Genomic DNA, 11,949 nt, shown 5'->3' on the forward strand with positions numbered 1-11,949 from the left:
CTTTCATGAGCAACACCAATTCAATAAATGCAGTGTTTCTAGAGCCTCAAAATTAGCATTTAGCTGTGACACGAGGGCCAGTGGCCACGTAATACTTGGGGGATACGCAATGGTTGATCAACCAAAAACATAAGGGAGATTCAGGGGGAAAATTTAGGCACCACAACTTCCTCCCTTTGCTTAAACACCGACATGAGTTTCAGACACCTGGTAGATGGCAAAGTACACAACTCCCCAGTTTCACTTCCATCTGCATGAGCTTTCAGGTTCAGCCTGTTGATAACCAGATTGTCAGACTGGGCCTCTAACAAAGATCAGAGGGCTCTTTGAAGACAACATGGCACTCAACAACTCCCTCAAGCAGGCAAGGCGGGTGATATGTCTCAATTAATTCCACGCTGGTTCAAAACAAAAATGGCGACCGTTATCTTGAAAGACCATCAGCGTTTTCCGCCTTTTTTTCCCTTTTCTTAATTGTTTTCCGTCGTCGTGTGAAGACTTTTAACAAGTTTTTTGTGGAGTGGAGAAGTGAGGCTTGCCCATGACTGATATGAGAAATGGAGAGTTAGATAGTGGGACTGGGTTCTTTGTTGAAATGTGCACTGTGTAAATTGAGCCTTTTTACATTGATGCTGTCTGAAAGGGAGAGTGGGTGCTAGGTTTAGAAAGAAAGCAGCACAAAGTGGTACTCAATTAAAACACGTCACACACACACAAAGAAGAGAGAGTGTTCTGAGTGTTCTGAAACAGCTCCTAATTGGAGCATTGGACTGGCGCCCAACAACACGAGTACGTCTTCCCCCCCATTCCTTCCTCGACTGTTCTAGACACAAATCCCAACTGAAATAAAACGGTTTCTTGCTTACCGACGCAAGAATAGAGAACATTAACTTTCTGGGCCAGACTAAAAAGCCTACAGAAAGTCAATTGCACTTAAGCTACTTAGGACTAACAGCACAAACCACAGATTGAGGCTGTGCCAATTCCCTATAGTGTAGGGCACTTATTTTGACCAGGGCCCATAGGGCTCTGGATAAAAGTAGTGCACTATGTAGGGAATAGGGTGTCATTTGGGATGTAAGCTTGAGGCAAGCCCAGATACTGAACGGACACAGCGAGATACTGCGAGTATGCGACTAGGCTGACGATCAGAGATCAATGAAGACACAGGAGGAAGCCTACCTGGTACTGTGTGAGTAGATAATGTAAAATCATTCCTTCACTAAATATATTTCTATTTAGGTCACAGCACTGTAGCTGGAAACTTACTTCTAAACCCCAAAACAGAGACACGTCTTTTTTTCAACCATTTTTGTAACATCGACCCACAGACAGGCAGCACTTCTTTTAACTTTCAGGCTATAGCCTAGTTGTCGATTTGTAGGCCTAGGCTTGGTACCTATGACATTTCTACAAGTGTATCTAGCACCGGAAATCTGCCAAATACAGCAGACAGAAACAGAACCACTGGACATTGAAGAACGTGGTTCAGAAGAGGCACGCAACTGGGGATCGCAGTTTAAAGGATCAATAGTTGTGAAGCAGTGGTACCAATGCTAATTTGGATTCCCTCACCGCCGGTCGGTGTGGTTACATAAACCACAACGCCTCCCTTCCCTCTTTCAGTAATTTAACAAAACAGCCACAGTCAGAGAGACAACCTACTTTCTCATTGGCCAGGAGGAGCCTGCCAAAATCCTCAGTCAGTGGTGGTGGCCCCATGGTTGGGTTCCCTTGGAAGAAACAGAAAGTGTTTGAAGAGGAGATCTATGTAGTGTAATTGTGTGTGAGTGTGCCCCAGCAGCTTGCCGTAGCAGCGAGGAGAGGATGGTTGGCAAGCAGCCCGGGCCTTCTGTTAATTGGCTCCTGGCATAGTTTGGGCGCCACGGACAGCCAGGTTTGGAACATGTGCTCGCCCGCTCTTTTTCAAATCATCATCGCCCTCCGATTGGGGTGATCGTCAAGAGTAATCGCCAGGCTAATGAATAAGGGTCTGCTCGTCTCCCAGCCCTCCCACCATAATAGACACCCCATTTGGGCCAAATGACAGCCTGCGTAGAGGCGTTTACATTAAAGCCTGTTCCAAGCCATTGCGTGGAATGCTTGAAACGAGTCATTAGGTCCGAAATATGCAGGCAGACCATTTATTAATTCATCTGGTACCCACAGTGATAACAGGGTTTCTTTCACAGCACTGAACTCCTGTAGAGCCCAGTCAAGCCCACTAGGGGGCGATCAATCACTCAGAGGTGAAAGGGTGTTTTGGGACAGTTATTAGACTGGTGAGCTTTATGCTATGTATGACAGAGGCTTATGAGACTGCCGATCAGTGGGAAAACCTCAATGTTACTGCAGTGCAACACTGCCACCACCTGGACTCACACCTTAACTGAAACCCTCAAGTGGGGGGGGGTTCTATGTGCAGTGGCATTGTTTTATCAATAATACATGCAGCCCATTGTTACATCAAGCTAGCGCAGTGATAGTCACACTATTTTCTAATCTCTGTCATAGTGCAAGTGTTGTATTGTGGCATCACGGCAAGTGGACAGTGTGCTGATGTCACAATAGGAAAATAATCAGAGATGTCACAGACAGATGACTGATGTTTAGTCCATCATCTTACGCATGTAACGACGGCAAATTCTACTGTGACAAATTGACTGCGTTGTGTTTCCCTGGTTACCACCATTTCAAATCTCCATGGGGCTGATTAAAGCCTTGGTAAATCAATCAACACCCTGTTAAAAGACTGATGCACCCTGTTGCTTGTGATATCACAGCACTGCTGAGTCTTACTTGTTTCCCCGGATTCCTTCCCTGCGGACAGTGGCGAGGCCCTCGTTCACCAGAGATTCAGCAATGTTCTCGCCGGTGGTGTCTAGAGAGAGAGACAGAGGATTTAACACTCAAAACAAATAGAGACAGAGTTTTAGTAAAGGGCAAAGTGGGTTGTATGATGTATAAGGCACAGTGGAGGGTTCACGCATGAAAAAGAGTCCATTCACTCGATCAACACAAATGCAGTCGACTCAAGGAGGGAATTGAAATCCTATCCCTGAATGGAAAAATATCCCTGTGGGATATAGACAAATAGTGCACCACTGATGTAGGGATGTTTTTCCCCGACTAGAAGTAACTCTGGCCTCTATTTGTGGCTAGGCTTGTGAAAGTGTCTGGTTTTCTTCTCACCTCTGCCCAGGTACACCATGCCGTATTCTCTGCCCAGAGCAGTCTTGACCTCCACTGTGAAGCATACCTCCTTCCCAATCAGCATCTTGCGCAAGAACTCTCTGGCCTGGAAGGCGTAGGGCTGCAAGGGAAAGAAGACAGATAGCCATGATCAACGGGTAATGTTATACCACTAGTGGCACCAAATAATCAATCACCCACAATTCATCTACAGACCCTGACCCTAGAGATAGGAATCATCTTTGCATCTGTGACCGCAAGGGCAGCGCAATCCAATTTGAAGTAGTCAATTTCACTTTTTCACAATTGGCTGATCCCTCCTGATGACCCAGTTGGCCATGACTCCAACAGAGTCACCAGGAGGGATCAGCCAATGAAGTTGGATGTACCACCCAGTTGACTACATTAAAATGGTGGAAGGCCTCAAATGCCGCTGCCCATGCTAATACGGCCTTTCGGCCACCAGCAGCCTCTATCATTCTCTATGACCATTTCTTATTTTCCCTTATAGAAAGGAAGGCAGATGGGACACCGAGTGCATTCGGAAAGTATTCAGACCCCTTGACTTTTTCCACATTGTTATGTTACAGCCTTATTCTAAAATATATTGTTTTTTTCCCCCCTCAATCTACACACAATACCCCGTAATGAAAAAGCTAAAATATTATTTATTTATTCAAAATAAACTGAATTATGACATTTACATAAGTATTCAGACCCTTTACTCAGGACTTTGTTGAAGCACCTTTGGTAGCGATTACAGCCTCGAGTCTACTTGGGTATGACGCTACAAGCTTGGCACAAATGTATTTGGGGAGTTTCTCCCATTCTTCTCTGCAGATCATTTCAAGCTCTGTCATGTTGGATGGGGAGGGTCGCTTCACGGCTATTTTCAGGTCTCTCCAGAGATGTTCGATCGGGTTCAAGTCCGGCCTCTGGCTGGGCCAATCAAGGACATTCAGAAACTCCTGCGTCATCTTGGCTGTGTGGTTAGGGTTGTTGACTTGATGGAAGGTGAACCATTGCCCCAGTCTGAGGTCCTGAGCACTCTGGGGCATGTTTTCATCAAGGATATCTCTGTACTTTGCTTCATTCATCTTTCCCTTGATCCTTACTAGTCTCCCAGTCCCTGCTGCTGAAAAACATCCTCACAGCATGATGCTGCCACCACCACCACCCCCATGCTTCACCGTAAAGATGATGCCAGGTTGCCTCCAGATGTGACGCTTGGCATTCAGGCCAAAGAGTTCAATCTTGGTTCCACCAAACCAGAGAATCTTGTTTCTCATGGTCTGAGAGATCTTTTAGGTGCCTTTTGGTAAACTCCAAGCAGGATGTCATGTGCCTTTTACTGAGGAGTGGCTTCCATCTAGCCACTAACATAAAATGTCTGATTGGTGGAGTGCTGCAGAGATGGTTGTTCTTCTGGAAGGTTCTCCCATCTCCACAGAGGAACGCTGGAGCTCTGTCAGAGTGACCATTAGGTTCTTGGTCAACTCTCTGACCAAGGTCCTTCTCCCCCGATTGCTCAGTTGGCCGGGCAGACAGCTCTAGTAAGAATCTTGGTGGTTCCAAACTTCTTCCACTTAAGAATAATGTAGTCCACTATGTTCTTGGTCCCCTTCAATGTTTCAGACATTTTTTGGAACCCTTCCCCAGATCTATGCCTCAACACAATTCAGTCTCGGAGCTCTACGGACAATTCCTTCGACCTCATTGATTGGTTTTTGCTCTTACATGCACTGTCAACTGTGGGACCTTATATAGACAGGTGTGTGTGCCTTTCCAAATCATGTCCAATTAATTGAATTTACCACAGGCGGACTCCAACCAAGTTGTAGAAACATCAAGGATGATCAATTTAAACAGGATGCACAGGAGCTCAATTTCGAGTCTCAGAGCAAAGGGTCTGAACACTTACGTAATAAGGCATTTCAGTTTGATGCATTTGCAAACATTTCTAAAAAACGTTTTTTTATTTGTCATTATGGGGTATTGTGTGTAGATTGATGAGGATTTCTTTATTTAATCCATTTTAGAACATAACGTAACAAAATGTGGAAAAAGGGAAGGGGTCTGAATACTTTCTGAATGCACTGTATAAGCTTTACTAGACAACAAGTATCATATATCAGAGATGACATAACTGTCACTGCAGGTGGAACCTGATCGAAGAACACCCAACACTATTTCTTAGACAACACTCCACCCTAATTATGCTGCTCCCGAAAGTGAAAGCATCGTCTCCATGCAGCCACCTGAAATTCATTTTCCCATATGAATCTCAATACAACGTCTACCCCCCCACTCTTCTTCATGAATGGACCAGCCCACTGTCAGTGATTGGTTGAAGTGCTTCAACTCACCTCGTCAGGGGTGTCCTTTTGGTCGGGCTGGCTCTGGGGGGCGCGGCGAGCTAGCACTCCGGTACGGATGTTGCTCAGGTTGATCTGACGCTCCGGGGGCGGGCCTCCCCGTGGCTGGCCCCGCACGATTATTGCACATCCTGACAAGACCTGGAAGAGAGGAACATCACAGTAAATATTAGCATTAGGCTATTAGGGGACAGGCTAGGGTTATTTGCATTGTAGCAGTGGTATAAGCTAATCGGAGACTTAATGGGCTGATATGGAAGTAGAGGTTTTGGTTGTGCTGATTATTTTCACAAATCCTCTCAGAACTCAACCCTATTCCATGGAGGTGGAGGAAAAACAAGTGTGGTGAAAGAGAATGACTGTATATAGTCTAGTTGTAATAGTGATAATAGTCATAGCAGTAGTGATAGTCATAGCAGTAGTGATAGTCATAGCAGTAGTGATAGTCATAGCAGTAGTGATAGTCATAGCAGTAGTGATAGTCATAGCAGTAGTGATAATAATAGTGGGAATAGTAGTAGCGATAGTGGGAATAGTAATAATAGCAGTAGTGAAAATAGTAGTAGTAATAGCAGTAGTAATAGTAGTAATGGTAATAGCAGTAGTGATAATAGTGGTAATATTAGTAGCAGTAGTGATAATAGTAATAGTAGCAGTAGTGATAATAGTAATAGTAGCAGTAGTGATAATAGTAATAGTAGCAGTAGTGGTAATTGAAATAGTAGTAGTAATAGCAGTAGCGGTAATAGTAGTGGCAATAAGCAGTAGCAATAGCAATAGTAGTAGTGGTAAAGTAATAGTGGTAATAGTAATAATAGCAGTAGTGGTAAAGTAATAGTAATAATAGCAGCAGTAATAGTGGTAAAGTAATAGTGGTAACTGCAGTAATAACGGCAGCGGTGGGTGGCAATAACGGCAGCGGTGGGTGGCAATAACGGCAGCGGTGGGTGGCAATAACGGCAGCGGTGGGTGGCAATAACGGCAGCGGTGGGTGGTAATTACGGCAGCGGTGGGTGGCAATAACGGCAGCGGCGGGTGGCAATAACGGCAGCGGCGGGTGGCAATAACGGCAGCGGTGAGTGGTAATAACGGCAGTGATAGTGGTGAGTGGTAATAATGGTAGTGGTAATAATGGTAGTGGTAATAATGGTAGTGGTAATAATGGTAGTGGTAATAATGGTAGTAGAGCCAGGCTTAGTATAGGCCTAACAGCCGTGACAGGGAATAGGTCTAGTGGTAGGTTGGTGTTGAGTGTTCAGTTCAGACAGGGTTTGACCCAATCAAAAACAAAGTGCCTTTTCCTGTAGTGAGAAGTACTGTCAGACCAGCGTCAGAGGTGTATTCATTACAGAAACCGTTTTAGAACCAAACGGATGCAAACAGAGCAAAACAAGAGTTTATATCAGCCCAATTCAGGTAGGTCCCTCCCGTTTCGCTTGCTTCCGTTTAAGAAACACAAATCGGCGGAATTAATACACCCCAGACGATGAAGTATTGGGATCTAGAAAGATTTTCCCCACTGAAGAGTGACTCCTTCCTCAGAACACCACTAGACAGAACAGGAGGAACGGAAAGGGGCCTAAGCTCCAGTAGTGATTCATCACCAGCGGTAGATAAACGTTTTGCAACAGAATCCAAATAATGAACGCAGAGGAGGCTGGTGGGAGGAACTACAGGAGAACAGGTTCATTGCAATGGCTGGAATGGATTCAATGGAATGGTACCAAACACATGGAAACAAGGTGCCATTGATTCCATTCCAGACATTACAATGAGCCCGTTCTCCTATAGCTCGTCCTACCAGCCTCCTCTGAATGAATACACCCCTACTGTTTGCTCAAGAGCTGTGTTCCGATCTACACAGTGGCTTTGGCTTGCCTCCTCGTCTCCTTTCCTCCCAGACACACATTTGAAAGGGTTGGATAAGTGGAAATAGGCCAATATCTCTGTTCTGCTCAGGTTTGTGGTCTTGAAGGAAAGGAGTGAAGAACGGGAGACAAAGGTTACACCAAGACTAGTGGGACTGAGTCTGTAAGCCATATGTGACAAAGAGCCAAGTCTTCAGGGAAGAGCCCTCAAAACCCAGACTACTATTCTCTATGCTCTTCCATCTGACCCAGCCAGATGCTGCACAACAAATCATCTCCTCTAAAAATAACTCTTTAGGGAGTTATTTTAAATTAAACCTTTATTTAACTAGGCAAGTCAGTTAAGAATAAATTCGTATTTACAATGACGGCCTACCCCGGCCACACCCGGATGACGCTGGGCCAATTGTGCGCCGCCCTATGTGACTCCCGATCACGGCCGGATGTGATACAGCCTGGATTTGAACCAGGGAGTGTTGTGACACTTCTTCCAATAAGATGCAGTGCCTTAGACCGCTGCGCCACTCGGGAGACCCATATTTGACGTAAACCCTCCTAGAACACTTCGGAAAAAAACAAGTGACCCTCCCTTATACCCAAAATAATAATTAAAACAAAGTGGAAAGCAGAGAACGTGCCTGTCATTTACCCTCATTTCTTGGACAGACCAGAGCCTTAGATATGCAGTTTTAGAAACTGTTCTTTGTCCTGTAAGCATTACATGGCAACGCAGGAATTTTGATAGCGCAGGCCAGAAGGTTGTGGGTTCGCAGACCACTGTAGACAAGAGCCAAGGTAGAAAGATCTCCTTACTAGTAAAAGCATTGCATGACTATCACATCGTATTTGCAGGTCTGAGAAAAAAAATGCCTTATAAACATTTAATGGAATTCTACATATTTGCTGAATATTTTTTGAATACGACACAAATTACCAAAATGACAGACAGAGTGATAAGCCGATGTGTTAATTTTAATCAATTTGATCATATTTCTCCAATGCCAAATCCATGTGTCTTGTTTGCAATTAAACTGTCCCTGTTTGCAAATAATTTAATCTGAGAAGTCATTAGGAATCTGAGCATGCTACTTTCAAAAGTTAGACCTACCTTTCCACCCCAGACAGAGTAGGACTACCAACACAGAAAATGTAAGCTTTAACTGCTGGCTACTTTTCTTCCATGGCTTAACCCAGTGAGAGAAGGTCACAAATGTTTCCCTGAAAGCTGTCCAGGTTTAAACAACTTATATTGTACAGAAAGTGATTAGCTTAATCAATTGATAGTGACAGAATTTGATTACTTCCCAAACAAAGTCAATTTTTTCTTCTTCTCGGCTATAGGTTGTAGCTCAGTCTCGAAATGTCAAAGCAACAAAACAATGATATGCATCGCCATCACGTCTTTCGCGGGTGTTTTACAGCTCATTTCTAGCATAAAGCATTGTGTCATCGGATCAGTTTTATTTTCTTCAAAATGAAGCTAACAAGGGGTAGGCCTGTACTTTTTCCCCATTGTCTTTAATAAAGGGTAGGCCTATGGCATACCCTCTCATACCCCCTCTATTCTAGGTTTTAACTTAACAGCCCTTCACTGACACAGAGGTAGGTTATTTAAAAAGTGCATGGTGGGTGGAGCAATTGCCTAATTTCATCTGTCAAACAGGTACGACTACCTCTTATTTCTTAAATAGGAAGAAATAGGCTACAATACAAAGCCCTCGTTGTTAGTAAAGTCTAATTAAAATGAAGACGATTGAAATGAATTATGCCTACTCGAATTTGCCCACTTTCAGCACCATGAGCTGTCCATTTCCGCGGCTGCAACTTCAAGTTTTAGCACCACAACGAAAGTTACTTGAATCTGTCTTATTGTGAGGTCAATAACTGACATATACATAATGGGCAAGAAACAGATTGTTTTTAACAAAATCAATTATAGTAGTAGCAAGCTATCAAAGTTGACCTCCGGTCCTCATCTTCACACTCAAACTGAGCAGAACATAATCTATAGGCTAGTCTGCACACAAGATGGTGCATTTTGGAGAAAATCAGAGATGAGGTGCGACATAGGGCACACATCAATATATAGCCTAATAAGCAATTAATACTACAACACCGAGAACAATTGATATTTCATCAATTACATGACCCTCCCCTAGACTAGATTGTTGTATAAAAAAAATAAAAAATAAAAAAAATATTACTAAACCCTCCACTTGACTGAAATTGAAAAAGCATGACCCTCCCCCAATTCCCTCCAGGTAACCAACCATTCTGTAAATGTCAATCTATCCCTTACTGTAACTACTGTCTCATACCACACACTTCCCTTATTCCCAAGGTGACCACTCGCTTGTTTACCCTCTCCAGAGGAAACATACGTCTATGGGGGACATGTAGGCCGTGGCAGGCAGTCTATAATTACTGTATACTCAAAAACAGGCCTTTCAGTCAGTAACTACAGTGGGTGGGAGAAGAATCCTACAGCTCTGAATTGTATGAGTGTTGTATGATAGCTTGTAGCCATATCTGCTGTAGCTAGCATATACATATCACACTAGATTAGATAAACTGTGGTCTGAATCTGATCACTGAAAACGCTTTTCAGGAAATGACAGACACAGAACATGTATCACCTAGAATACAAGCTGGAAACGGTATAGACTGGCCCACCGAGAGAGGAAGTAAAATGAGTAATTGCCAAAAATCGGGAATGTGATTAAATGCAAGGCCCAAAGTAACCCCAAATGATTTAGCAAGCCGAGTACTAGCCTCTAGAAATCGCTTAGATGTAGAATGAGACTGTGCATGCTAAATCATTTGGGGTTACTTTGGGCCACTGTAGCTATAGATACTACTACAACTGCTGCTTGCTTCCACTACCGAGGGAGTTTAAGGGGGGCGAGGAATACGTGTCAGTTTCTCGTGGTCTCTTCTGAGCAGCAGGACTTGCTGGCCAAACTACACCGAAGGCAAAATGTCACCCGTTCGTTTGACATTTTTGCCACACTTTTGGGAAATAGGTAACTTATCTAATTCGTCTCAAACTAAAATATATTATTTTGATAGTAGTGTCAATTGTTCGAGTTGACGGACATACTCTAACGTGAAAGCTAGCTAGCTATGATAGTACACTAGTTAAGTTAGCTAGCTAACCATTTGGATGTTGTGTCAGGAGATTGGAATCAAAATAATACTTGCTAGCTAGCTTCCATTCCAGAACCATAAATCAGAGTTGTTTAGCCACGATACAGCTGCACGCGCTCATCAGGACACGAACTTTGAACACTCCTAGCTAGCTAGCCTAGTGCTGGTTTATCTGGCTACATTAAGTTACCTAGCTACATGAACCCCATAGCCGAGGTCAACCAAGCAATTTTGCTAGGACGGGGGTCATGATTTAACATCTGTCAACAATTAATGTGCAAAAAAGTTGTCTTGTTGCAACTTAAACTGGCTCCAGATAGAAACCTCTTTTGCGAGTGTTTGAACTAACGTCAAGGTATTTTCCTAAACACCTCATTCAAGCACTTGTAGGACAACCAACTCCCTCTTGCTTATTTGTCTCAAAAATAGTTTCATTGCGCAATGCAATGTTTACTACAGTACCGTTAGTTAACACCTTTTACACAAACCCTGTTAACTCCTCAATGTACGTTGCTAACCCTAAACTGTTGCAGAATTGAGTCAATTTGTGGTGTTAGTTAGCTAACGGTGTTAGCTAGCCAACATTGTCATTGAACACGACATTGAATAGTACTTTTCTAACAAGTAAAATCCCACGACAATGAGAAATTGAATCCCCCACAAGTTGGCTATCGTAGCTATAGCTCGTTAATCGAAAGCTAACAAGCTGTTAGCATCATCCCTAGTCCCACACTCTTCATCCATATGTTCCTACCATCTTGACTATTCCTCTCTGGAGCGCCGCAACCGGAGCAGGATTCGCCTGAGCCTGTGCCGAAACTGATGATGCCATGTCCACAAAGTTAGATACGCCGTTTAGGGGGAAATAGGTAAGGAGCCGGGAGTCCAAAGTGACTGTTCTATTGAAACCCAAGAGGAAAAGGCTGGATAACTGTGAACACACGCTATACCGGAAACACACGGTACCATGCATACACGTCAAAGAGTTACTTTTCCGGGTACAGGATTAGAATGAATGGGGCAGATGGGGCTATTCCTTGGACGCGTAATCAGAGTGAAATAAGATCTTCCGGTGCACGTGGAGGTTATACACGTCAGCATAGTATTACCCTGGTACTGTTCATAACATTATCGTGGATGCCCCGAGCTCTTGACATGCAAAAATAGTACAATGTTATGTGGTCTATTCACCCAATGCAAATCAAATGTGACCTTGTATAAACCAAAGCTGCTCAACTAATCTGAATTTGTTTATCTACAGAGAGAGGCTATGCATCTTTGTTCCATTGTAGGCTATTTCAATGGGGGAATTATTTACTTTAAGGCAAAAATACCTGTACGTAAATCTGTCTTGTCATACTTCCCAT

General features: G+C 43.7%; 1 protein-coding gene across 1 annotated transcript in view; it reads right to left on the minus strand.

Annotated features, from left to right (window-relative positions):
• Positions 1-11,569, minus strand: part of snd1 (staphylococcal nuclease and tudor domain containing 1) — a 312,352-nt gene extending 300,783 nt beyond the window's left edge. The window contains exons 1-4 of the mRNA XM_038996705.1: positions 11,337-11,569; positions 5,559-5,708; positions 3,193-3,313; positions 2,800-2,881 (exon numbers count right to left, since the gene is read on the minus strand). Coding sequence (XP_038852633.1) covers positions 2,800-2,881; positions 3,193-3,313; positions 5,559-5,708; positions 11,337-11,555 — 572 coding nt within the window. The 5' untranslated portion in view covers positions 11,556-11,569. The remainder of the gene's footprint in view (positions 1-2,799; positions 2,882-3,192; positions 3,314-5,558; positions 5,709-11,336) is intronic.
• Positions 11,570-11,949: the final 380 nt, after the last annotated feature.

Source organism: Salvelinus namaycush, chromosome 6 (genome assembly GCF_016432855.1).
Source record: "Salvelinus namaycush isolate Seneca chromosome 6, SaNama_1.0, whole genome shotgun sequence".
Taxonomy (NCBI): Eukaryota; Metazoa; Chordata; class Actinopteri; order Salmoniformes; family Salmonidae; genus Salvelinus; species Salvelinus namaycush.